This window comes from Dermochelys coriacea, chromosome 9, assembly GCF_009764565.3.
Source record: "Dermochelys coriacea isolate rDerCor1 chromosome 9, rDerCor1.pri.v4, whole genome shotgun sequence".
Taxonomy (NCBI): Eukaryota; Metazoa; Chordata; order Testudines; family Dermochelyidae; genus Dermochelys; species Dermochelys coriacea.
In genome coordinates, this window is record NC_050076.1 from 104,698,020 (window position 1) to 104,722,776 (window position 24,757).

At 53.0% G+C, this 24,757-nt stretch overlaps 1 protein-coding gene across 6 annotated transcripts in view; it reads right to left on the reverse strand.

Annotated features, from left to right (window-relative positions):
- The window catches only part of ZMYM3 (zinc finger MYM-type containing 3), a 55,877-nt gene that overhangs the window by 6,243 nt on the left and 24,877 nt on the right, over positions 1–24,757 (reverse strand). For all 6 annotated transcript variants that reach the window (XM_038416214.2, XM_038416217.2, XM_043492852.1 and 3 more), the window contains exons 4-21: positions 24,439–24,511; positions 23,472–23,763; positions 22,857–23,034; positions 22,164–22,376; positions 21,270–21,420; positions 20,799–20,914; positions 17,727–17,813; positions 17,205–17,355; positions 16,454–16,626; positions 15,735–15,900; positions 11,219–11,277; positions 10,301–10,460; positions 9,263–9,378; positions 8,902–9,076; positions 8,108–8,254; positions 6,841–6,944; positions 4,711–4,879; positions 4,344–4,495 (exon numbers count right to left, since the gene is read on the reverse strand). In XM_038416214.2, the coding sequence (XP_038272142.1) occupies positions 4,344–4,495; positions 4,711–4,879; positions 6,841–6,944; positions 8,108–8,254; positions 8,902–9,076; positions 9,263–9,378; positions 10,301–10,460; positions 11,219–11,277; positions 15,735–15,900; positions 16,454–16,626; positions 17,205–17,355; positions 17,727–17,813; positions 20,799–20,914; positions 21,270–21,420; positions 22,164–22,376; positions 22,857–23,034; positions 23,472–23,763; positions 24,439–24,511 (2,682 nt within the window). The remainder of the gene's footprint in view (positions 1–4,343; positions 4,496–4,710; positions 4,880–6,840; positions 6,945–8,107; positions 8,255–8,901; positions 9,077–9,262; positions 9,379–10,300; positions 10,461–11,218; positions 11,278–15,734; positions 15,901–16,453; positions 16,627–17,204; positions 17,356–17,726; positions 17,814–20,798; positions 20,915–21,269; positions 21,421–22,163; positions 22,377–22,856; positions 23,035–23,471; positions 23,764–24,438; positions 24,512–24,757) is intronic.

Genomic DNA, 24,757 nt, shown 5'->3' on the forward strand with positions numbered 1-24,757 from the left:
TAGCATGGGGCATGGTTGACTGGAGGGAGGCTTCTCTGCTCCTTGATGTTTTGAACCATGATTTGAGGACTTCAATAGCTCAGACATGGGTGAGGTTTTTCATAGGAGTGGTGGGTGACATTCTGTGGCCTGCGCTGTGCAGGAGGTCGGACTAGATGATCAGAGTGGTCCCTTCTGACCTTAGTATCTATGCATCTATGAATCTATGAATCTAAGTGAGCTGTAGCTCATGAAAGCTTATGATGCAAGTGAGCTGTAGTTCACGAAAGCTTATGCTCTAATAAATTTGTAAGTCTCTAAGGTGCCACAAGTACTCCTTTTCTTTTTAGACTGTGAAAGAAGCTTACTGGAACATCTCTGAGGGTGAGATTTACCTGTATTCAGTTTCTAAATGTATTAGGCTTAGACTTGTGTGTTTTGTTTTTATTTTGCTTGGTAACTCACGTTGTTCTGTCTGTTATCACTTGAAACCACTTAAATCCTACTTTTTATACTTAATAAAATCACTTTTGTTTATTAGAAACCCAGAATAAGTGATTAATTCCTGGGGGAGCAAACAGCTGTGTATATCTCTCTATCAGTGTTATAGAGGGTGGACAATTTATGAATTTAACCTATATAAGCTTTATTCAGAGTAAAACGGATTTATTTGGGGTTTGTATTCCATTGGGAGCTTGGTGTCGGGGTGCTGGAAATAGGTGACTTGCTAAGCAGCTTTTGGTTAAAGTCTGCAGTGTTGGGGGCGTGGACCAGACCCTGGGTCTGTGTTGCAGAAGGCTAGCAATAGCTCAACAAGGCAGGGTTCTGGAGTCCCAAGCTGGCAGTGGAAAATGGGCTCAGAAGTAATTCCAGCATGTCAGGTGAGAGTCCCAAGGGGGTATCTGTGACCAAACCTGTCACAATAGGATACTGGGCTAGATGGACCTTTGGTCTGACCGAGTATGGCCGTTCTTCTGTTCGGTTCAGCAGCCTGCCCAGTCAATGGGCTATAAACGATGTAGCCCTGGCAAAGTCCTGCCCAGTCAGCCTCACCTCAGTCCCTGGAAAAATCATGGAGCAGGTCCTCAAAGAATCAATCCTGAAGCACTTAGAGGAGAGGAAAGTGATCAGGAACAGTCAGCATGGATTCACCAAGGGAAGGTCATGCCTGACTAATCTAATCGCCTTTTATGATGAGATTACTGGTTCTGTGGATGAAGGGAAAGCAGTGGATGTATTGTTTCTTGACTTTAGCAAAGCTTTTGACACGGTCTCCCACAGCATTCTTGTCAGCAAGTTAAGGAAGTATGGGCTGGATGAATGCACTATAAGGTGGGTAGAAAGCTGGCTAGATTGTCGGGCTCAACGGGTAGTGATCAATGGCTCCATGTCTAGTTGGCAGCCGGTGTCAAGTGGAGTGCCCCAGGGGTCGGTCCTGGGGCCCGTTTTGTTCAATAACTTCATAAATGATCTGGAGGATGGTGTGGATTGCACTCTCAGCAAATTTGCGGATGATACTAAACTGGGAGGAGTGGTAGATACGCTGGAGGGGAGGGATAGGATACAGAAGGACCTAGACAAATTGGAGGATTGGGCCAAAAGAAATCTAATGAGGTTCAATAAGGATAAGTGCAGGGTCCTGCACTTAGGATGGAAGAATCCAATGCACCGCTACAGACTAGGGACCGAATGGCTCGGCAGCAGTTCTGCGGAAAAGGACCTAGGGGTGACAGTGGACGAGAAGCTGGATATGAGTCAGCAGTGTGCCCTTGTTGCCAAGAAGGCCAATGGCATTTTGGGATGTATAAGTAGGGGCATAGCGAGCAGATCGAGGGACGTGATCGTTCCCCTCTATTCGACACTGGTGAGGCCTCATCTGGAGTACTGTGTCCAGTTTTGGGCCCCACACTACAGGAAGGATGTGGATAAATTGGAAAGAGTACAACGAAGGGCAACGAAAATGATTAGGGGTCTAGAGCACATGACTTATGAGGAGAGGCTGAGGGAGCTGGGATTGTTTAGTCTGCAGAAGAGAAGAATGAGGGGGGATTTGATAGCTGCTTTCAACTACCTGAAAGGGGGTTTCAAAGAGGATGGCTCTAGACTGTTCTCAATGGTAGCAGATGACAGAACGAGGAGTAATGGTCTCAAGTTGCAATGGGGGAGGTTTAGATTGGATATTAGGAAAAACTTTTTCACTAAGAGGGTGGTGAAACACTGGAATGCGTTACCTAGGGAGGTGGTAGAATCTCCTTCCTTAGAGGTTTTTAAGGTCAGGCTTGACAAAGCCCTGGCTGGGATGATTTAACTGGGACTTGGTCCTGCTTTGAGCAGGGGGTTGGACTAGATGACCTTCTGGGGTCCCTTCCAACCCTGATATTCTATGATTCTATGATTCTATGACCAAGGAAGAAGTCGGGACACAAAAGCAGAGGTCCACTGCCGCTTGCTACGCCACTGGTACAGAAACAGCCAGTGCTGGCATCACCCTCGTCAGTACCAGACTCAATGGATGCCAGGGGGCCAGAACTGGAGACAACAGTACAGGGTCTCTGACCTCCCTGTGCAGTACCAGGGAGTGGTTGAGGGAAACTGCTCCATCACATCGTTTCGGTCCACATTCCTTCTGGAGGAAGCAGACGAGTACCCACACAACCTGAAGCAGCCATGACCAGTCCTATGAGACCTCTTTCTTGGCATACTCAGCAGGGAGAGACTCCTCCATCTCTTCAGGGAGGCACCAGCTCCAGACTGTGAAACTGCAGCACCCTCAGAACCAGAGGGCGACTTCTGATCCCATGTAGGCCTTGGGGCCGAAACAGGACACATGCCTGTTCAAGAAGGGGCTGCTTTAGACCAAGATCTCTCGCTACCTGAGTCCGTTTGGTGAATGATTTGTAAACTGAACACCACTCCTTGCCGTAGACTTTGTCTAAGCGCAGCCAGCTCTGCATGTGGGGATCGTTGCTGGGATCACTCCCGCACACGACGGACAATGTTTAATCCCTAGTGATGCCATCACCATCTGATACTGAAATACTGAAACTAATGCTAACACAGAACAGACTAAGGGCACTAATTAACTAGACCCAACTGGAGAAAGGCACTAAGACATAGTGAGGTTGTGAGGTTAGGAGCCACACAGAGCTCCGGCTCCGGCCAGGAAGAAGGAACGGAAGGGGTAGAGCAGCGCTGACCTGCAATAGCCAGGGGAGGGACTATCAGCATGAGGCGTGAGCTCCGCCTTCTACAGGTACTGCTAGGATAAATTCTCCAGCTCCGGTGCGCTGGGTGCGCACACACCTATGTGGAATACATGGATGCATCTGACTGACCAAGGAAGACTGCTGCAGAGACTCTACCATAGGGTATCATGTTACCTCTGTATAAATCCATGGTACGCCCACACCTTGAACACTGCGCGCAGATGTCATCGTCCCATCTCACAAAAGATATATTGGAAATGGAAAAGGTTCAGAAAAGGGCAACAAAAATTATTAGGGGTTTGGAACAGCTTCCGTATGAGGAGAGATTAATAAGACTGGGACTTTTCAGCTTGGAAAAGGGACGGCTAAGGGGGGATATGAGAGAGGTCTATAGAATCATGACTGGTGTGGAGAAAGTAGATAAGGAAGTATTATTTACTCCTTCTCATAACAGAAGAACTAGGGGTCACCAAATGAAATTAATAGGCAGCAGGTTTAAAACAAACAAAACAAAATATTTTTTCACCCAACGCACAGTCAACCTGTGGAACTCCTTGCCAGAGGATGTTGTGAAGGCCAAGACTATAACAGGGTTCAAAAAAGAATTAGATAAGTTCATGGAGTATAGGCCCATCAATAGCTATTAGCCAGGATGGGCAGGGATGGTGTCCCTCGTCTCTGTTTGCCAGAAGCTGGGAATGGGCAACAGGGGATGGATCACTGGATGATTCCCTGTTCTGTTCTCTCCTTCTGGGGCACCTGGCATTGGCCACTGTCAGAGACAGGATACAGGGCTAGATGGACCTTTATTCTGACCCAGCCTGGCCATTCCTAGTACCGGTCAGATCACACATTGCAGAATTAGAGGGAGTTCAGAGAAAGGTGAGGAGAATTAGAGGCCTTGAAAAAAAAACACTTGAAGAGACAGCCCCCAGTGTGATCTCACACTGCCAGAACACAAAGAGCTGATAGTTATTAGGGGTCATGGGGGGAGCAGGCCAGGGGAGTCCCCCACCCTCGGGTACAGGTTGGGGTGGGGAGGATGTTAGGCCCAGGAGAGAGCCTACTGGTACTAGGGTGAGGGGTGTGTGCAAGGCCTGCCCACGCTCTCCCATTGCCTGGCATCGGAATGGAGAACACAAAGGGGAGCCCCCCTACCTGCTGGATGCCGAGGCAGAGGTAATAGATGCTGTCTGGCTCATAGCGCTCGCCATTGGGCCGTGTTATCTCCTTGACGAACTGCGCAAGACCATAGTTGAGCTCGGCAGCTGTGCAGGCCAGGATATCCTCTTTGATACGCATGGGCTTAGCTGCAGAGAGAGAAGCAGATCAACCTCAGGCAAGAGCTCTCGTGGGGGTGGAGTGCTCAGTGCTGACAAGGGAGCCTGGCTGCTGGCGTCAGGGACAGGTCCCTGGGGCTTGCTGGACTCAGGAGCTCCTTGGACAGGCTTCCCAGGCCCACTGGGCTCTGCAGCCTGATGCTGCAACCCCTCCTAGCAATCCCTGGGGCAGAGATAGCACTTACGCCCAAAGCGCAGCTCCTCTCCCTTGCTGGACTCCCCGCCGGCGTACTTTGTCTGCACCCAGCACTTCCAGGCATTCACCCCATACGAATAATTCAGTCCTGTGCAGCTGGGCTGGCTGCTCATGGAGTCCCGGGAGCAGCTTTCGGAGAGCACGAGACGCTTCTGACCCTGCAGAGAAGTGCACCGTAAGACTGGGAATGCCAGAGCATATGTAGTGTAAAGGCAGGTATTACTGACAGTCCCAAAGGATCCCAGAATGCCCACAGACTCAGAAACGTAATACTGGAAGGTCTCTCCTGAATGCCCACAACAGTAATGATTAGGGCAATCAGCTGTGAGACCAGGCTCAGATGCCTTATTAGCATGTTTAGCATGCAGGAACAACCCATCCTCACAGTGTGCTACAACAGACCAGTGCCGGCACTGCTGGGGCAAAGGACCAAAACTTGCTACCAGTGAGGACAGACCGGGGACAGCCACGGAGCTATCACCAAAAAGAGACTGCCAACCATCAGACCAGCCCTCTCCCGCACAACAGGAGCTGCAATAATGGCACTAATTCAAAATGTTAACAGAGGCTGTGAACTCCCACAGCAAAGCCAACAAAGCCTAGAAGCTCTAAGGGCCAAAGCTCTCTGGGTCAGAGAAGTCAGTGATATGTTGATGAGCATTTGATCTTCATGTGACATTCCCAAGGTCTGTTTAGTGCCTACAAAGCTCTGAGAGCAGTACAGACTCAGCTACAGACAGCCCTACACCCTCTAATAGGCTGACTATAGTGTTCAATTGAACTCAGGACCCCTCTACACTTAGAGCTGAGTAGCCTGGCTCCTTCAGAAGGAAAATCTACAGCAAGACCGCGCCTCGCAGGACACAGAATCATTGGACTGGAAGGGACTGTGAGAGGTCATCTAGTCCAGTTCCCTGCACTCAAGGCAGGACTAAGTATTATCTAGACCATCCCTGACAGGTGTTTGTCTAACCTGCTCCTAAAAATCTCCAATGATGGAGATTCCATAACCTCCCTAGGCAATTTATTCCAGTGCTTAACCACCCTGACAGTTAGGAATTTTTTCCTAATGTCCAACCTAAACCGCCCTTGCTGCAATTTAAGCCCATTGCTTCTTGTCCTATTCTCAGAGATTAAGGAGAACAATTTTTCCTCCCTCCTCCTTGTAACAACCTTTTATGTACTTGAAAACTGTTATCATGTCCCCTCTCAGTCTTCTCTTTTCTAGACTAAAAAAACTCAGTTTTTTCAATCTTCTCTCAAAGGTCATGTTTTCTAGGCCTTTAATCATTTTCGTTGCTCTTCTCTGGACTTTCTCCAATTTTTCCACATCCTTCCTGAAATGTGGTGCTCAGAACTGGACACAGTACTCCAGCTGAGGCCTAATCAGTCAGGAGTAGAATGGAAGAATTACTTCTCGTGTCTTGCTTACAACAGTCCTGCTAATACATCCCAGAATGATGTTCGCTTTCTTTGCAACAGCGTTACACTATTGCCTCATATTTAGCTTATGGTCCACTATGGCCCCCAGTTCCCTTTCCGCAGTACTCCTTCCTAGGCAGTCATTTCCCATTTTGTATGTGTGCAACTGATTGTTCCTTTCTAAATGGAGTACTTTGCATTTGTCCTTATTGAATTTCATCCTATTTACTTCAGACCATTTCTCCAGTTTGTCCAGATCATTTGAATTTTAATCCTATCCTCCAAACCACTTACAACCCCTCCGAGCTTGGTATCATCTGCAAACTTTGTAAATGTACTCTCTATGCCATTATCTAAATCATTGATGAAGATATTGAACAAAGCCAGAACCAATCCCTGCGGGACCCCACTCGTTATGCCCTTCCAGCATGACTGTAAACCACGGATAACTACTCTCTGGGAACGGTTTTCCAAACAGTTTTGCACCCACCTTATAGTAGCTCCATCTAGGTTGCATCCAAGGAGAGAACCTGGCATCTGGGCTGCAGTCCACTCAGTGGCAAAACTCCCTCCCACAGCCCACCTCCTGCCCCCCATATGGCCCAAACTGAGACCAGAACCCCACAGGGTTCAGCAGGCAATGTCCACCAGCTGCCCTGGGCCACTGCAGCCCCACACACGCATATGCAGCCCTCACCTTCCGAATGGTGCGAGGGAGGTCTGGATCTGTGGATACATCATCTGGCCCCACCAGGCCACAGTCAAAGAGGAAATCCACACTGGGGTTAATGTCCAGAGGGTCTGACGGGAAACAAGGCAGCACAGAAGGGTTCACAGGTGTGGGATTTCGCCAGCCACGCCATCCCCCCAAAGAGACAGAGCCAGCCGGGCTAATGTGGGCATTACCCAGGGATTCCCCCCCAGGGAGATCTCCTAGCCCCAGCCAATGGCAGGCAGCAGCACTGACAGCACTAAGCCATAGTGCATGATAACACTGGGCCTCTGAAAGAATTCAGCAAACCACCCCTTTGAGGGGGGTTCCCCAAAGGCACCTCTTGAGCCCCTGCTGTGCCATGGTCCCAAATCCTCTCCCTCTTCCAATGCTGCGGCCAGGCCGCTGCCCTGCTGGGTACAGGGCTTGTAGGCACGCTCCCTCAGTCCGACAGTACTTGGCTCATTGGAGCCTCCCACTTCTTGACAGTGAGGGGCCCCGTTAAGTACTCCAGGGATCTCTGACCTACACCTGCCTAGCCAATGAGCCAGCCCCCTGTGGAGTTGCCTGCTCTATTTCCTGCCCACACTTCTAGCCTCGGCACATTGGATCAGTCTGCTGTTTATTCAGCCAGATCCCTGGAGCAGATTTAGCGAAGGACAGACCTAACCCATTCCCTGATGGATGCCTCGCCCAGCTCAGAGGTCACTTGGCACTAGCCTTCGGCAAAGCCCTATTTAGGAGACACTGTCGCAATCCAGAGCAGCTAAGCTCACTTTGAGACACACCAGAGCTGAGGCAGGATTCTCCAAGGGATATGGCACAGCCATACCGCGCTTCATCCTGGACTCACCTTTCTCAGGTTTTGCTGCTAAACTGATCTGTGTCTCCCTGATATTACTCCTTATGCCACGCAGTGTGGGCCGCCCACTCCCTGCCCTTTATAGGCTGCACGTAGTGACCCTGACTTGCCATGGCCCAGGGTCACTGCTGAGCCTCACTGGCTTCCCTGCAATTGTGCAGAGAGACTTCAGCGTGTTCACTGCCCTCTTTGTCTCTCCTGATGCTCATGTTGGAGGAACCAACTCCACCCCTCAAACCTATCAGCCCCTTCTGCCTCCAGCTGCCACTGTGTGCCCAGCTGGCCATTTGTTTCTTGAACAGGGACAGTTTCTCTGTAAATGCTGCCTGAGCAGCAGGGTCCCTACGGCAGTCTGAATGCATCCCTGTGCCCCACGCAGCTTGCTCTTACTTTTGGGGAAGTCGGCCTCCAGGTCCTGGCCAGGTTCATCCAAGACATTTGCCATCTTGACAGCCATGGCTAACACATCATCTCTCGCTGGCCCAAACAGGTCGCAGTCCTCCAGGAGACCCTCCGCACTCTGGTTACTCACCAGGTCTGCGGACACAAGAGCAGCTCAGGATACTTACACTCCAAATTAGCCTCCCCCACCCCCTCCAATTGGAAACAGACATAATGGGTCAAATGACACTTGCAGAATTAAACAGACTCTGTTAGGCTGAGGCTCTGTGCTAAAGTGCAGCTGACCTCCCTAAAAGCCACACTGCAGAGCCTTATCCAGTGCTCGGAGCGGCCCTATGGTCTCTCCCGGAGACCAAGTCAGAGGCTGTGAAATAGGACTCAAGAAACGCAGCTCTCAGGTGACTGCTTGGGAAATGCTTAGTCTGTGTGCAGTGCTGCACACCCATAGCCCATGAGGGACAGCGACTTGCACTCCTGCCAGGAACTCCATTTTAAAATAAATCATTTGGAAATGAACCCAGGGTGGTTAAGGTACATGTGCAGTACTCCTATCCCCACCAGACAGGGCTGCAGACACAGTTCTCTGCCAGAAACACAGCTCTTCAGGTGCTTTCTCAGTGGCATCCATCTTAGTGGGGGTGCTCCCCAGAGTTAGCAACCACCTCCCACCCTCCAGGCTGTGCAGAAGTTGGAGCATGGACAGAAGGGCTGTCTTTTGTAGCAACTGAGCCCCGGCCAGCTCCTGAGAGGGCTCCAGCACAGGGAATGGCAATGAAACCTACCACATAGGTCTGAGGATGCCTTGTCCAGCTCCTCAGCCTCTGCGATCATCTCAGCCATGGCCAGGATGTCAGCCTCCAGGGGATTGGAAGGGATCTTCACCTTCAGCTCCTCGATGGTCTCCACTATCTTATCCGTGCTCTCCAGCGTTGTGGGCAGGAACATTGGCACAGGCACCTATCAGTCAGCAGGACACCAGGCAAAGGTCAGAGCCAAACACGACCTCCGCTTTGGGGCCTGCACCCGACAGCAAATTGGCTCTGCCAAGTGCACCCAAAGCCAGGAGAGAGGAAGGAAGGTGGGCCCGTGCAGAAGAGGAGAGTCAGGGAAAGGGGAGCTCGAGCAGATGGGTGTGTTGCTTACCGGGACAGGCATGGAGAAAGGCACGGGTACTTTCTGGCAGTACATATGCATAGGCACAGGCACGAAGATCGGAACAGGGATCGGCAACACAATCACCTGTGGCTTCCAGTCTGCCTCTGGCACAGAACAAAGGGCATGTCAGCGCCTTCTGCTGGCTCGGATGGGGACCAGTCTCTCCCTTGGTTCTATTCCTTGCAGCACCCCCTGCTGGCTGTAAATCTCTCACTCTCTTCCCTATGCTGACACCCACTGCAGCGCTACCTGGTCCTGCATGCACACCCAGACATGAGCTCCCTTAACTCACAGGCAAATCCTGTGTGATGGGCTATTGCTGCAAACCCTCCTCTCCTAGAGAACCGATGGCCAGGGACACGTCTTACAGTGCTAATGGCATTTAGATTGCTGACTCCCCCAAGAAGGGAATGCCACGAGCACATCAATGGCTCGCCAGGACAGACCTCTTCGGCAGTCTGCCTGGAGCCCGTTGCCAGGCTAGCTTGGATGCTGCTGCCGCCCAGAGCCTGCGCATAGTCAGCTTGCCCCCTGGCCCCAAATGAGACTGGCTCTCTGGAGTGACATGCAAGAACCTGCCAGAGTTGAAAATCCCACTTGGCCCTAGGGAGAAGGCACAGTCCCCTCATGCCTACTGTTGGGATGGATGCAGCACCAGCAGGGGCTAAGCAGTGGGGATTGCTGGGGAAGTGGCCAGTTAGCAAGCAAGAGGTGCAGAATTTCCTGGCTTTCCAAAGAAAGGGGTGAGGAGGTTGCAGGGACAGATGGCACAGGTGCTATTCGAGGAGTAAGCTAGAATGTGGACTGGGCCAACTTGCTCCGCACTCAGCAGGGGCAGACCACCTCTCTTCAGCTGGCACCTACTGGTGAGTTGCTTCCCCTCCCCTCCAGGCTTTCAGCACAGGAGTTACAGCCACTCCCACTCCCCTCTCAATTTGGTGCTGGGTGTTCAGTGAGTTTACACACATTCAGGAGCTTGTCCCAGTGGTCCCTGCAGCCCCAGGAAGACACAGCATATGCTTTTACCTGTCTGACATCCCTTGGACTTCACTTCTATCTTGCAGGACACACCCCGGTTCTGCATCAATGGTTTGCACATAGCAGCCTTGTTCTTCCGAGGCGTGGCTGGAACTGGTGGCGGTGGGGGGGCTGGGGACATCTGGGCTGAGGAGGCCTTTGCAGACACCTGTCAAGATCCAGAAAGGGGCAAGTCTGTGTCCTGTGCTAGTGAACACCCCTTTTCCCCAACAACCCACATGGCAAAGGCCCACTCCTCATGGCCAGGACTCTTCTCCCTGAAGCTGTTGCTGGTGGTGCTTCCCGCTGCCCCCATCTCAGGCAGACCCCCAGGTGCCCACCCCAGCCCCATTCACTGCTCTCAAGCCAAACACCCAGCAGGTGCTTGTACCTATGGACACACCCCATGCCAGGGAGCCAAGCCCTGAATGGGATGCACTGCCCAGGGGTGTAGACCTGGCCAAAGGAGCGGCAAGCTCAGAGCTGGTGACCAACGAGCCCCAATCAGCAGGGAGTGTAGCACCCATCAGTCCCACTCTAGGGAGCAGGGAAGGAATTTGGTCTTTTCAGGGTCCCAGGCTTTTGCGAGTGAAATGAAAAGCCATGGGCCAGGGGGGAAAACAGGGTGAGGGCATGCATCAGGCGATGCTGGAAACCACTCAAAAGCTTTACACTGATGTGCCTTCCCATGGCCTTTGTCTGCTCTCCTAGGGCCAGTCACCCATTGCCACTTGCCCATGCAGCCGTACTGCCCTCTCCACAGGCCAGTTCCCAGCAGCACAGCTCAGGCTCCTCTGCCCATGCATAGAGATGCTGCCCCAGCCTCAGATGGGGCCAGTGCCATCCCGGAAACACTGGCCAGGTCCTAGAATTTGTTATCAACTCAGGAAGTCCCCCCTTAGGGCAAGGGTAGCCCAAGGGCCTCACCATATTAGTCTCTGCTTTCTGTGGGGAAGAGCCAGGAGGTTTGGGCTCGGGAGTCTGACCTGCAAGGGAAAGAGAAGAACCCTGAGCATGTGCTGCATTCTTGCCTGCCTGTGCTCTCAGGCTGGTGGATCCCTGAACATGGCAGCAGGCACTGGCCAGAAGGGCAGGGACTAACATGCTCTCTTCCCACCAACCCAGGGCCAGTCCTGGACTGTACTTGCAATGTTTCTAACCCGATGAGCTCGCAAGATATTGGAACTTAAAAAAATCACATCATCGTCTCCATTGTTATCTTGCTCTTCCCAGCACTCCATCCCAGCTGTCAGTGCTGGCCTGATACCTACCCAACCCTGTCACAGTGGGTGGGCAGCGGATTCCAGACTTTTTATTCCACTGACCTGCTGCATGGCCTTAGCTGAACCACTTCCCCTCCCTGTGCCTCAGTCTTCCCTCTGTAAACCAGGGTACCCCCTTTGCAAAGTGCTTTGGGATCCTCAGGAGGAAGGTGGCAGAAAAGGACAAATGATTAACCATACTGCCGAAATCTGCCCCACCTTGTCCCCCAGGAGCGAGGATGGCATAGCCAAGTGCACGCTGGAGAGAGATGACCTGACTCAGGGATTCTGTCTGGCAAAGGTAATAGCAGGTCAGGACATCAGCCAGCCAGCTACTAACCATAGAGACGAATGGTCTCCCCAAACCCCTCTCAGGAGTAGTTGTCAGCTCCTTCATCCGGGTCTGCCATCGTGTCCAGAATTACCCAGCAGGCATTAGACTGTTAGCGCCGGTGGGCAGGGACTGCTGTACATGGTACTAACGAAGCCGGAGCAGCAATGCCATGCTCATCTCTCCATGCAGGCTTCAGCAGAGCCTCAACATGCTAAGGAGCAGGAGTCACGGCGGCACCTGTCCCCCACAGTGCACTCCTCCCTGAGGAGAGCAAGGAGCTGCCAATGGCCCAGCCCTGTCAGGCAACAGAAGGGCTCATGGGACCAGCCCTTTTTGGGTGCTTGACCCACACAGATCTTCTCTCTCTTTAGGAAATTTCAGAGTGCTGCTGGGAAATCTGAGCACAGCCCACTTGATGATTCCTGCTGGGGGGGTGGGGGCAGCAAGTCCTGCCCCAAAATCCTGCCACAGGGCTGGCAAGCGTCCCCAGGTGCAGAATCTGCAGGTCTCTCAGGGGACCTTCCACCTCTCAGCAGACAGACAGACAGCCCAGACAGAACAGAGCCCACAACGTGCCTGCCTCCAAGAAACCATGGCTGTCAGCAGGGAAGACCAGGGCTGTGGGGCATGAGCGAGGCTGGGTGACAGGCATCTTTGCAGCGGAGCAATCAGAGGCCTACAGCAGCACCCCACCTGACCAAAGAGAAAGGACTCTCTGCATGTGGGGCTGGGAGCCTAGAAGGTCCCTGACAGAGCCCCAAAAGCTAAGTGACCAATCCCCCATTTTCTGGGTCAGGTGCCCCTCTGAAGCACACTGTCTGGTTCTTGGGTTCCTCCTGCCATCATGTCAGGAGCTCTCAAAGCCCCATTTGGGAAGATTGCCATTCTGCGTAGGAATGTCTGGCTGGCCCGAGAGGGAGGAAGTGCAGTAGGGCCCGTTGGAGAGTCAATCCTTCCCAGTGAGAGATTGTCAACAGCTCTGGGACCCAGGTCTCCCCAACACCAGCCTGAGGCTCTGGTGCTCACACATAGAGACCCAGTCTGAAGAAGGGTAGTAGCAACCTGCAAATCGCTAAGCAGTTCCCGGGGCACCATCTTTCCAGAAGCAGCCACAGGGTCACAGGGACAACAAGCTCCAGAAAGCCATGAAGCACAAGACCCTGGAAAGTGAGCAGCCAGCGGCTATGCCTGGGATGGACTGGGAATCAGGACTGTACAAGGCTCCAGGTCTGAACCAGGCACAGCTTCTGGTTTCTTACCACTCGTGGCCCTCCAGAGTTCTTCACCCCTTTGATCCTGCGGCTGCGTCTAGAGAGATGGTGCCATCTCCACAGCACTGGGGAAGAGAGTATTGGTCCCAACATGCTCCTTTGTGCTGTCACCTGAACCATCCGGAGCACTGCTGGCAGAAACGCCTTTCCTGGTTTAGCCTGATTGGAGCTGAACCTGTACAGGGCCCAACCAGAATACACATCCCTGCAAGAAGAGCTCTTTCCTGCTGTCTCTCTGTGCTTTGGCAAGTCACTCTGAACCCATCAGTTCTGAGACAGGAACATCCCCCTCCAAACCTGGGATCCCCAGGGGAATCCTGCTGCAGACCTGAACTCCATGGGCTGTTGATTGGAATCTAGTTAGTTACTACACAGAGTTGGCTTCTGACCTACCCATTTCCTAAGACCTAGCACCTGCCCAGCTCAAATTGGGGATCAGGGGTGGCATGCAGCAGTAAGATCATTCAAGCCTTTCACTTCCCATGTATGTACTGCTCTGTGCTGAGAAAACATCCTTGTAAAGTCCCAGTCTCCCTTCAGGAGGCTCCATGCCTGTTCTTGGGCTCACATACAAATGACACTGCCATCAAAGGTGGGCAGCACTGGTTGCATTTCAGATGAGCCACCTATTTATCACTGTTGAAGGGGATAAAGCAGATCAGCTACACTGGTTGATAGGCTGGCTGATTACAGAGGGGAACTCTCACAGATCCCAGCAGTCTGCACTGCAGAAGCAATGGCCATGGAGTGTGAAACAGGTCCTTCCCTAGGACCTAGAGGGAGCGAATGGCTTGCTTGCCCAGGCGGCTCTTGTGTGGGTGCTCCAGAGGGCACCTCCAGAGGTCTCCAGAGACCCTCTCCAGAGTATGCACCACCTCAAGGGCAAGGAAGGAGGTGGTGGGTTGCAGCGCCTTCAGTTGTGGAAGAGTCCATGTTACCATCAATGGACAGTGCAGCTATCAGCTTCCCCTGTGGCTAGGCGAGATCAGAACATGGCAGAGACAATGCTACTGAACTGGGAAATGGCAGGTGTAACACTCGCCCTCTGTCGGGGGAGCCTGACACATCTTGCCTGGCTGGATCCTCAGCTCCAGATGTCTCAATTCCACGAGGGGCCAACAGTGCTTTATCCAGATTTCCACAAGTTCCTGGCCCCTAGGGCTGCCAGGGTGGGTGATTCCAGCACACAGGCTCTCCCATCCCCCTCCGATGTGAGGGGCCTTGCCCTCGCTCCTGGCCTTTGCTGCTCCAACATGCTTTAGGTGGGGTGATCTCTAGACAGCGCTCAGGGACTTCACTGGCTACAGAAAAGGCTGCCACTTATTGAGTGCTGCTTCTCACCAGGAGTACATGGAACAGCTCTGCTGTTAGCTGCTCTGCCATCCATCCGGTTTATGGTGCCAGTCCATTCCTGTCCCCTTCTCCTGGCAACAGATCCTGGAGACTGGGGGCAGAGCCCTGGTCTCTGCAGTGTATTCCCCTTGCCTTGGTGCAGGTGAGCCAGGGATTTTCTCAGTGAGGAATATTTGCTCTTCTAAGAGTGTAGTGCTTGTGGCAGCAGGCTCAGGGTTTGGCAAAAGTCAGAGCTGTTGATGCTGGGTCCATCTGAAGTTCAAGTCATTTAATCTCCCAGTATTGCAAAAGCATCACATGTCCTGGGCAGTGTACAAGCCTAAACCAAATCAACTGAGTAACACAGGAGGTGGTCCTGGCCCCAAGAAGAGCCAAGCCGAGCAAGGCTACATCTGTGTCCCCAGGACAGGGTTAGTTGTGTCCCCTCACGGTACCAGTTGGCACCTGCCATCCAGGGAGATCCCAAGGCACTTTGCAATGTCCTACCGCTGATTTACACAAGTTAACTACAGGAAACAGGACAACAGGCAGAGAGAATTCAGACTCCAACTGGAACTGCCGGAACACAGAACAGGATTGTCCAGGACACTGGGGTTAGCAACCCCAGCACTCCCCACAACTGCCTGGGATTACGGACAAGCAGTAAGACTTCCATGTCATGTCTCATTAAAAGAGCAGGACAGCACCCTCTACTGTCCTGCTCCGTTACTGGCTCACTTCTGACTGAGGGAAGAGCCCCACCTACAACATCACCAGCACCACTTCCTGCAGCACCCTGGGTGTTCCTTGAAGGTCTCCCATCCAAGCACTGACCTGGCCCAATCCTGCTTAGTTTATGAGATCTGAGGAGGTCACAGCTCAGAGGTGGTGCGGGCTGCAGGTGGATTATCAAGTCAAACCACGCTGTCCCCTAACCCTGTAAATCAAGCTCCTAGCTGGCAACTTGAGGCTGGAGTCACCCGTTAAATCCCTGAGCATCCTGGCTAAGAGTGAGAGCTACAGGCAGCATGCTGGCACCGGCTCCTCCCATTTGGGCCCTGTGTGTCATAGAACCATAGACGTTAGAGATGGAGAAGCCCCAGTAAGTCCCACTCAGTCCATCCCTCCAGGGGCCAGCGCAGGATTGTTCCCTAGTGTCTCGTCCAGTCCCAGCACTGGAGCTTCCAGTTTTCCCTGTCTCTCGGGCTGAGCTCTGCTGGAGTCTCTCCCTCCTTCCTACTCACTGTTCAGCAGGCTCTCGGGCCCCTTCTGCGTGTCCAGGTTGGGCTGGTTCTGTTGATTGTAAAACCTCAGCAGACATTGCTGGTTGCAGAAGTGTTTGATTTGCCCCCGCCAGTGGATGGTTTCCAGCAGCTTCCCTTGACGTTTGCAGGCATGGCACCGAGCTGCCTAAAGCCCCGAGTGGTAGGAGACACAAACAACCAAGTAACTAACCACACCCACTCTGCGTGCAGAGAAAGAGGAACACTTGGCAAGATGCTGTGAGCTTTCCCACAGAAGTGCCCTGTCAGCAGCCGCGCAATCTTCTCCACAACACCACTAGCTGTGGACTCCAGCAGTACGAACTTCCTCAGAGCAGCACTCTGGCAAGATTGACTAATGAGCTTCCCCACAGCAGTGTCCCATCATTGCCAGCTGGGCACTCCAGTAACGGGAGCACCCCACAGCAGGGCCAGCTGGGCACTCCAGCAGGGCCAGCTCCCCACAGCAGGGCCAGCTGGGCACTCCAGCAGGGCCAACTCCCCACAGCAAGGCCAGCTGGGCACTCCAGTAGGCCCAGCTCCCCACAGCAAGGCCAGCTGGGCACTCCAGCAACGGGAGCTCCCCACAGCAGGGCCAGCTGGGCACGCCAGCAGGGCCAGCTCCCCACAGCAGGACCCAGTTCTCTGGATCAGTGCCCACACCAGCAATTCAGCACAAGGCTGCCAATGCCGATACTGACCTTGAAGTACCATAGCAAGTACTTGCTCTTGCAGTCTTCACTACAGAAGTCCCAGGTGCTGCCCTCCAGCTGCTCGGTGACCGCCCGCTGGCAGGTCTGGGAACAGTAGGTGCAGGTGATGCAGCACAGACCCAGGTTCTTGGTAAAATCCTGTTTGTAAAGAAGCACACACCCTGCGGAGAAACAATAGGAGTGAAACCTTCCCAGGATGCACTGGGGGACTCCCTGACCTGAACAAGACCAGAAGCCAGGTGTGTGGAGACACAACAGAGCACAATGTTGTCGGGAACAATCCTGCACTGGCCCCGGGGCTGGGACGACATGGGACCTCCGGGGATTTGCCATCTCTCACCTCTTTTCTCCTAGGAAGAGCGTAACTCCAAACAAACGCCTCCAGCCTCCTGTGTGCAGGAACTTGCCAGGCAGGACAAGGTCAGGCCAGGCCCGCCCAGGTGCAGGAGTGCAGATGTGTGATGACAGGAGGTGCGGAGCTGCCACCTGCTGTCTCTCACAACCCTCAGACAGAGAAAAGCAATGAGACAGCCCTTCCCAAGCTAACACTGGATGGCAAGGCCTCTTCCCAGGTGCTGGCAGCCAGGACTCCACCACTGAATCAGCCTCCCTGCACTACAAGGCAAGGCCTTTGCCCTGGCACAACAGACTTCCCTCCATTCCACTACAAGGTCTCTCCTTTCCCCAAGCCATGGGGCCGGCAGCAGACGCCTCCCTCTCCCATGCTCTCTCCATATACCTTCACTGCAGAAGTTCTTCTCCACCCCAGAGAAGCGGATCTTCTCATGCAGCAGCTTCTCCTGCTTGCAGTGCTCACACTGGGACACTACCCCACGCAGCCGCTTGAAGTCCTCACAGCAGTCCTTGCAGCAGAACTGGTACACTTTGTCCTGCCAAAGAGACCGATGCCTGGGTCAGCCAACCTGGCCGGACAAGCCTAGGATGGCTAGGAAAGCAGGAGCGTAATCATAGCGCTGGGTAGACAGAGTCACAATGTCCCCAGTGTAGGAACTGGGGCAAGGGGAACTTGCCCCAAACCCAGCCCAGCTTCTGCCCTGACCACCAGGAGAGTGTCTTCCACAGTCACCCCTACAGGGCTATGGCTGCCAGCTAACCTGGCCGAGAGGAGGCTGACCTGGGCTCTGCCACTCCTGCCCCCTCTTCAGAGCAGGGAAAGGAACCCGAGAAGGCTCTGCAACCCCTCTGGTTTGGGCCTCAGCCCCATGTACCCAGGGGCCAAGGCCCAGCTGTCTCTTCTCACCTGCCAGTCCAGAATCTCTGGCTTCCCGCTGAAGAGATTGTGACAATAATGACAATTCAGGTGGATCCCCCCTTCGGGGCTTGTGCGCTGCAGGGAGAAAGGGAGAAAGTTAAAGGAGAAAGGGCACGTAGGGGGCAGATGTACTCACCATGCCCACCAGCTGGAGCATTCCTGCCCAGCCCCACCACACTCACTGGCCAACGTATCCCCACCCACCTCTGCCTGCCAGCACATTCTAAGGTCATTGAGCTTAAGGCCAGAAGGTGACCATAACAGCATCTAGTCTGACCTCCTGATGGTGACAAGCCATTACATTCCACCCAGTTCCCCTTGTATTGAGCCCTAGAACATGGGGTTATGTTGAAAGCAGATCTTCCAGAAATGCATCCAGCCCTCATGTGCAGACCTCAAGAGACGGAGAATCCACCACTTCATGGGGAGTTCGTGCCAATGGCTAGTCACCCTCCCTGAATCACTGGTGCTTTATTTCTAATCCGAATGTGTATAGCTTTGGCTGCCAGCCACTGGTTCTCACTCTGCCTTTCTCTGCTATATTAAAGAGCCCCAGAGTGCCCCGTATTTTCTCCCCATGAAGGCATTCAGACACTGTGATCAACTCACCTCTCAAGCATCTTTCTGACGAGCTAAACACATTGGCCTCTAAGTCTCTCCCTAGCATACGTTTTCTCCAGGCGTCAAATCCTTGCGCCCTCTCCAGTGTTTCAACACTTTTTAAGGTGTGGACACCAAAGCTGGATGCAGTCCAGGATCAGCCTCACCAACGCCTTATTCAGAGGTTACGTCCCCTCCCAGCTCCCCACTCACTATGTCCATTTACACAACCAAGGGTCACGTTAGCCCTTTGCCAGAACATCGCACTGGGAGCTCCTACTCAGCTGCTCGTCTGCTGTGACCCCTAAGCCCTTCGGAGTCCCTGCTTTCCAGGAGACAGCCCCCTCCCCACTCCTTGGCATTTTTTGTTCCTAGATGCATGAACTTGCATTTGGCTTTATTAAAACACATGTTGTTTAAATGGGCCCAACTTACCACTCAAACCAGATCGCTCTGTATGCCTGCCTGTCCTCAATATCATTTACCACTGCCAAGCTTTGTGTCATCCACAAAGCTTATCAGCAGGATTTTATATTTCCTTCCGGACCATTGATGAAAATGGTGAACACTGGGCCTAGGAGATCAATCCTTGCGGGACCCCACTAGAAACATCCCCATTCAGTAATTCCCTGTTGACAGTTGCTTTTTGAGATCTGTCCATTCGCCATTCTCAATCCATTTAATGTGTGCTTACAACTACAATACCCACCTGCCAAAGTGAAGAAACAGATTGACAGACCAGAAGAGTACTCAGAAGTTACCTACTACAGGACAGGCCCAACAAAGAAAACAACAGAACGCCACTAGCCATCACCTACAGCCCCCAACTAAAACCTCTCCAACGCATCATCAAGGATCTACAACCTATCCTGAAGGACGACCCATCACTTTCACAGATCTTGGGAGACAGGCCAGTCCTTGCTTACAGACAGCCCCCCAATCTGAAGCAAATACTCACCAACAACCACACACCACACAACAGAACCACTAACCCAGGAACCTATCCTTGCAACAAAGCTCGTTGCCAACTGTGTCCACATATCTATTCAGGGGACAGCATCATAGGACTTAATCACATCAGCCATACTATCAGAGGCTTGTTCACCTGCACATCTACCAATGAGATATATGCCATCATGTGCCAGCAATGCCCCTCTGCCATGTACCATTGGCCAAATCGGACAGTCTCTACGTAAAAGAATAAATCGACACAAATCAGACATCTGGAATTATAACATTCAAAAAGCAGTCAGAGAACACTTCAATCTCTCTGGTCACTCGATTACAGACCTAAAAGTGGCAATTCTTCAACAAAAAAACTTCAGAAACAGACTCCAACGAGAAACGGCTGAATTGGAATTAATTTGCAAACCGGACACCATTACATTAGGCTTGAATGTGGATGCGTCATTACACAAAGTAAAACTATTTCCCCATGTTTATTTTCCACCCCCTACTTTTCCTCACACGTTCTTGTCAACTGCTGGAAATGGCCCACCTTGATTATCTCTATAAAAAGTCCCCCGCCCCGGTAATAGCTCACCTTACCTAATCACTCTCGTTACAATGTGTATGGTAACACCTATTGTTTCATGTTCTCTGTGTATATAAATCTCCCCACTGTATTTTCCACTACATGCATCCGATGAAGTGAGCTGTAGCTCACGAAAGCTTATGCTCAAATAAATTTGTTAGTCTCTAAGGTGCCACAAGTCCTCCTTTTCTTTTTGCGGATATTGACTAACACGGCTGCTACTCTGAAACCTGACTGATATCAGAGAGTGGTAATTTTTTTAATCAACACGTTGCGTGTCACTATGACAAACCCCTTACTAAAGTCTAACTGTATTACATCTACACAGTTCTCTTTCATCAGCCAAACCAGGTTTGTTTGACAAGACCTATTTCCCGAAAACCATGATGACTGGCATGACTTACATTCCCATCTTTTAACTCTTTATTGATTGATTCTTGTATTTGCTTTTCCATTACTTTGCCAGGGATTGATGGCAGGCTAACCAGCCTATAGTTACTCAGGTCATCCTGCTTGTCCTTTTTGAACCATCGCATGACATTAGCTCTCTTCCAAGTCTTCTGGAATTTCCTCAGTATTCCAAGATTCACTAAAAATGCATGTCAGTGGGCCAGAGATCTCCAACTCTCTTAGGACTCTTGGTCCATATTATCTGGGGCTGCTGTTTCCTGGGACTCCTACAGGGAGGGCACACTGGAAAGTCCCAGCTGGGGCATAGAAGTTGCAGGGACTGTGCTTGCAAGTAACCCTGGTGCTGGCCCCACCCTCTGCCCTTAGGCTGGGCGCAAGATGTAGCTGGCTGTAATTTACTCCTATGCCCCAGCTGGGACTCTCCAGTGTGCCCTCCCTGTTGGAGTCCCAGGAAGCAGCAGCCTCTGCTGGGAGAGGAGAGGGACCCCTCTCTGACAGGAAGCATGTTTCAATACCTGGAATTTGGTCCAGCAGCTGGGGCTGCAGAACTGGTACACAACCCGGTCAGTCTTGTTGTAATAGCAGGGCTCAGACAGGCTCTTTCTGCAGAAGCTGCAAGGCCTAGCGGGACCTAGCAAGACAGAGACAGTGATGGCAGCAGCATGGAAGGTGGGACTGGAGGGAGAGAATGGGCTGCACGTTCCTATCCCATTCTCTCCAGGTCTGTTAGAGTGGACCCTGGCACTCCTGGTGCAACCATCCCAGGAGAATGGGGATGTTGGGCTTTGCCAGGGCAGAAATGCTGCCTCAGAGGACAGGGAGGTCGCAGCATCACTCCAGCTTGGTGCCCAGCCTGGGCTTACCTAGGGCAATGTCGGAGATCCCCGAATGTGTGACACCTCTCTCTCTGCGAGCTCCCCCTAAGCCTCACTCTGACAGGTCAGAGGTCAGCAACACAGGGCCCTTTGGGGCTGACGTTCTCTTACCAGTCAGACCCGACTGCTTCACTTTGTGAGAGGTGGTGCAGCAGATGGAGCAGAACAGGCCCATTTTGCCGCTCCGATCCACGTTGGGCAGCATGTCGAAGTTCTTACACAGTGTTTTGCACCACATGCAGGGGTACACGCGGGTATTCTTCTGCAAGCATAAAGCAGAACGCAGCTGCTGCAGAGCTCAGGCCTCTGCTTTCCTCCATCCCATGTCCTGGCTGGTCTCTAGCCCATCCTCACACCATCTTACCCACTCTCCCTCCTCCGATCCCCTTCAATAGCCCCACAAGGCAGTTCTGCTACAGCACGTTGACATGAACACAACATGGACGACAAGCTTGCACTCTGTTCCGCCCTTGGGTCACAGGCCCTGGCAGCTGTTGGCAATGCCATGCTCCCCCTTATCATCTGAGAACCCACCTAGAGCTAGGCTAGCCTGGGGCACACAGCCGCTTTGTAGGGACCCCATGGATGGATGTAAGAGAGGCCACTCAGTGAGAGCATTGTTTAGTTCACTGAATCCTGCACAGCAGGATAGAACCAGCTCTGGGCTTTCTGGCCTCCGCAAGGACCCAGCTCTGTGCCTTTGACAATCAGCCTCGCTAGGCAAGTGACCAGGAGCGCCAGCCCACTGGCCACAGCGCCAGGCTTCGGGAGCTGCAGTCCCAGAAGCAGGAGTAAGCTCAGTGCACCTCCACTAGTTTGCTTTGAAGAGAGCCTTTGGATCTCTTCTCTTAAGAAGTTTCCTGAGCGTTGGAGGAGCTAAGAGGGAGACTGCTTGGCATTGTTGCTACTGCACCCTGCACTGAGCCAGGGGAAGGCTGGTAAAAGACTCAGGAAAGGGAGATGGATGCCCCTGGAGCCCCTCCCCATCTCCAGGAACCCGCTCACCTTCTTGTAGCTATTGAGGCAGGTGGAGTTGCAGAAACGTTTCTGCTGCCCCTCGTGGAAGAGGTACTCCAGTGGCAGCCCCTTGTTGTAGATGTAGAGGCCGCAGTTATCGCAGCAGTTGGTTTTCAGCCCCTTGGTGGCTCGGAATTTGGTGAAGCAGGCATCACTGCAGAGCCGGTGCACCACGTTCCCATTGCTGACCTCGTGCTGAACCTGCACACACACCGGCACCAGGTACTGCCTCAAGAGGCAAGCACAGGCCCACCCTGGCCATTCTGCAGGGGTCTAGCCCTTGAGCTGGCCTGTGTCTCTGGGTAGGAAGGGCCATTACTCTAGCAAACCTGTGCAGGCTGGCTCCCACCCCAGCAGGACAATGGAATGAGCTGCAAAGGGCAGCATGGGGAGAGAGAGCAGAAGCTGCACCTCTGGGTCTGACGGGTGGAAAACGATGGACAAGGAGGAATCTGAAAACAAGCCCAAATGTGCACCTGGGCCAAAGCCTGAGCCCATAGGAGTCCCTGGAAGGTTCCCCAGGCCGACCCAAATACTGATAGGCTCAACCAAGCCCCTATAACTGTACTAGGCAGCTCACAAGCACCTGGAAAGGTGTGGGCAGTTGCATTAACTACAGCTCCAGCAGATGGCTTCAAAGTTTCGTGTGCCAAACACTGAAGAGGCTAGGGCTCTGCTTACCTCCCCAGGCTTGTGACAGACACTGCAGCGGCTGGTGTCCGAGGCCTCTGCAGGCTGAGGGGCTGGTCTCTGCTGCTGCGCCTCGTAGAGGGAGAGGCACACAGAGGTGCAGAACTCATGGAAAGAGCCACCTGAGCCGATCTGGGCCACAACAGAATCCTTGGTGTTCCAGATCTCTCTGTGGGGCAGGACGGGACTGGTTAGCGCAAGGGACACCCTCACTCCAGGACAAAGAGGGAGGGTGGGCCGTAATGCAAGGGGTTCCAGGACAGGGGGAGATGAGGGGGAGCAGAAAGTGCAGCTAGAGGGAGTGGAGTCCTGTGGTGGGGAAAGACAGGGTATTGGGGGGGGAGGCCAGGAGTGTGAAGGGAGGCAAGGGAGCCGGATGGGGTAACATGGGGGGAGAGTAGACAAGGGATTCAGCAGGAAGGGAAATGGGTTTGGGAGAGTGTGAGGGTGGGCATGAGGGAAGGTAGGCGGAGGTAAGCAATATTGTGAAAGCAGGGCACATGGGTAGATGGGTGAGGAAGGCAGGGTGAGATGGGGGGAAGGGTGGCTAGCCAGATGGAAGGTGGGGGGGACAAGAGGGTGGGTAAGGCAGAAAGGGGCACACACTTTTTACAGAAGGTGCAGATCTTCTTGCCAGGTGGTTTCTTGGAGAAAGTGGTGAGACAGGAACTGGAGCAGAAGAGCTGAGGGAGCCCTTTGCGTTGGTAGGCAGTCTGGCCCTTCTGCAGTGGGGTCCGGCAGTTGGCACAAGTCATCTTGGTGACGGTGGAGCGGGCAGCCCGCTGAGCCATCTGTGTGCGCAAGGACATGCGGGTCGAGCGCCGGGTACGGAAAGGAACAAAGTCCTCATCGTTGGGATCATCCACCATAGCATCCGAGTCCTCGTCAGAGACTGGGACTGTAAGCAGGGAAAGGGAGAGACAGAGTCCCCATTAAGGACTGAAGCATAACCCTATGTCCAGACTGGGGACAGGACTTTCTGGAGTCCATTTCAGGGTGCAGAACCTGGAATTTTCTCAGCAGGGAGGAGTAAGGGACCTTGGAAAGCTGTAATGTGCTGGCAGGGGATGAAGCAGGAAACCCCCAGGCTCACTGAGCCTTGGGCACTGCTGTCTCCACACTCAAGGCACGATTCTTTCAGGTTAAGCAGCAAGTTCAAGTGCAAACACTTAGAGCAGACTGCAGAAGTCTCTGCACATTCCACTGTGCATTACAGAGAACAAGGCAGCACCCCCCAGCCCCTTCCCACAAGAGAGAAGAGAGCAGGTGGCACAGCCAGAGTGCGAGGGGCACAACTCCTCCCCACTCCTACAGGAAGGAGCAAGTGATGCCACAAGCACTTTTAGAATCTGCATCTCAGATGCAAAGACTGGATGTTTTCCCCCAGGAAAGTCCCTACAATGAAGCCTGCCTCCTGATCCCCAGATGAGGTCGGGAGAAAGGGACAGAGCTGCCCAGGGGATTGTGCTCCTGGCTGGGAAGGGGCCTCTCAGATGAGTGCTCAAACTGCCCCCCACCCTCTCCTCCTCCCCCCACTTAGAAATGGGCCGAGTGGCCAGCCTAGGTTACTTACTGCTCTCAGAGGAATTCACAGTTTCAGGCCTGGCTGCCTCTGATCTCCTGGCTCGTTCGCTTCTCTTCTGCTCCTGGAAGATACCCAGAGAACATTCAGACCAACCATCTTCTGGGGTGACCACAGACAGAAAGTCTTGGTCACTCCCAGGGCGCAGCTTCAGGGCTCTTCTTTCAAACTAACTGCAGATGGTTCAAGCTTTTCTGAAGCCCAGCCAAGGTCCTGACTGGGTTGAGCAGGGCCGGGGGGGCCGAGCTGGCTTAAGAGAAAGGGGCTCCAACCTGGCAAGTGGCAGGGAGCTAAGACTGAAGCCACCTGC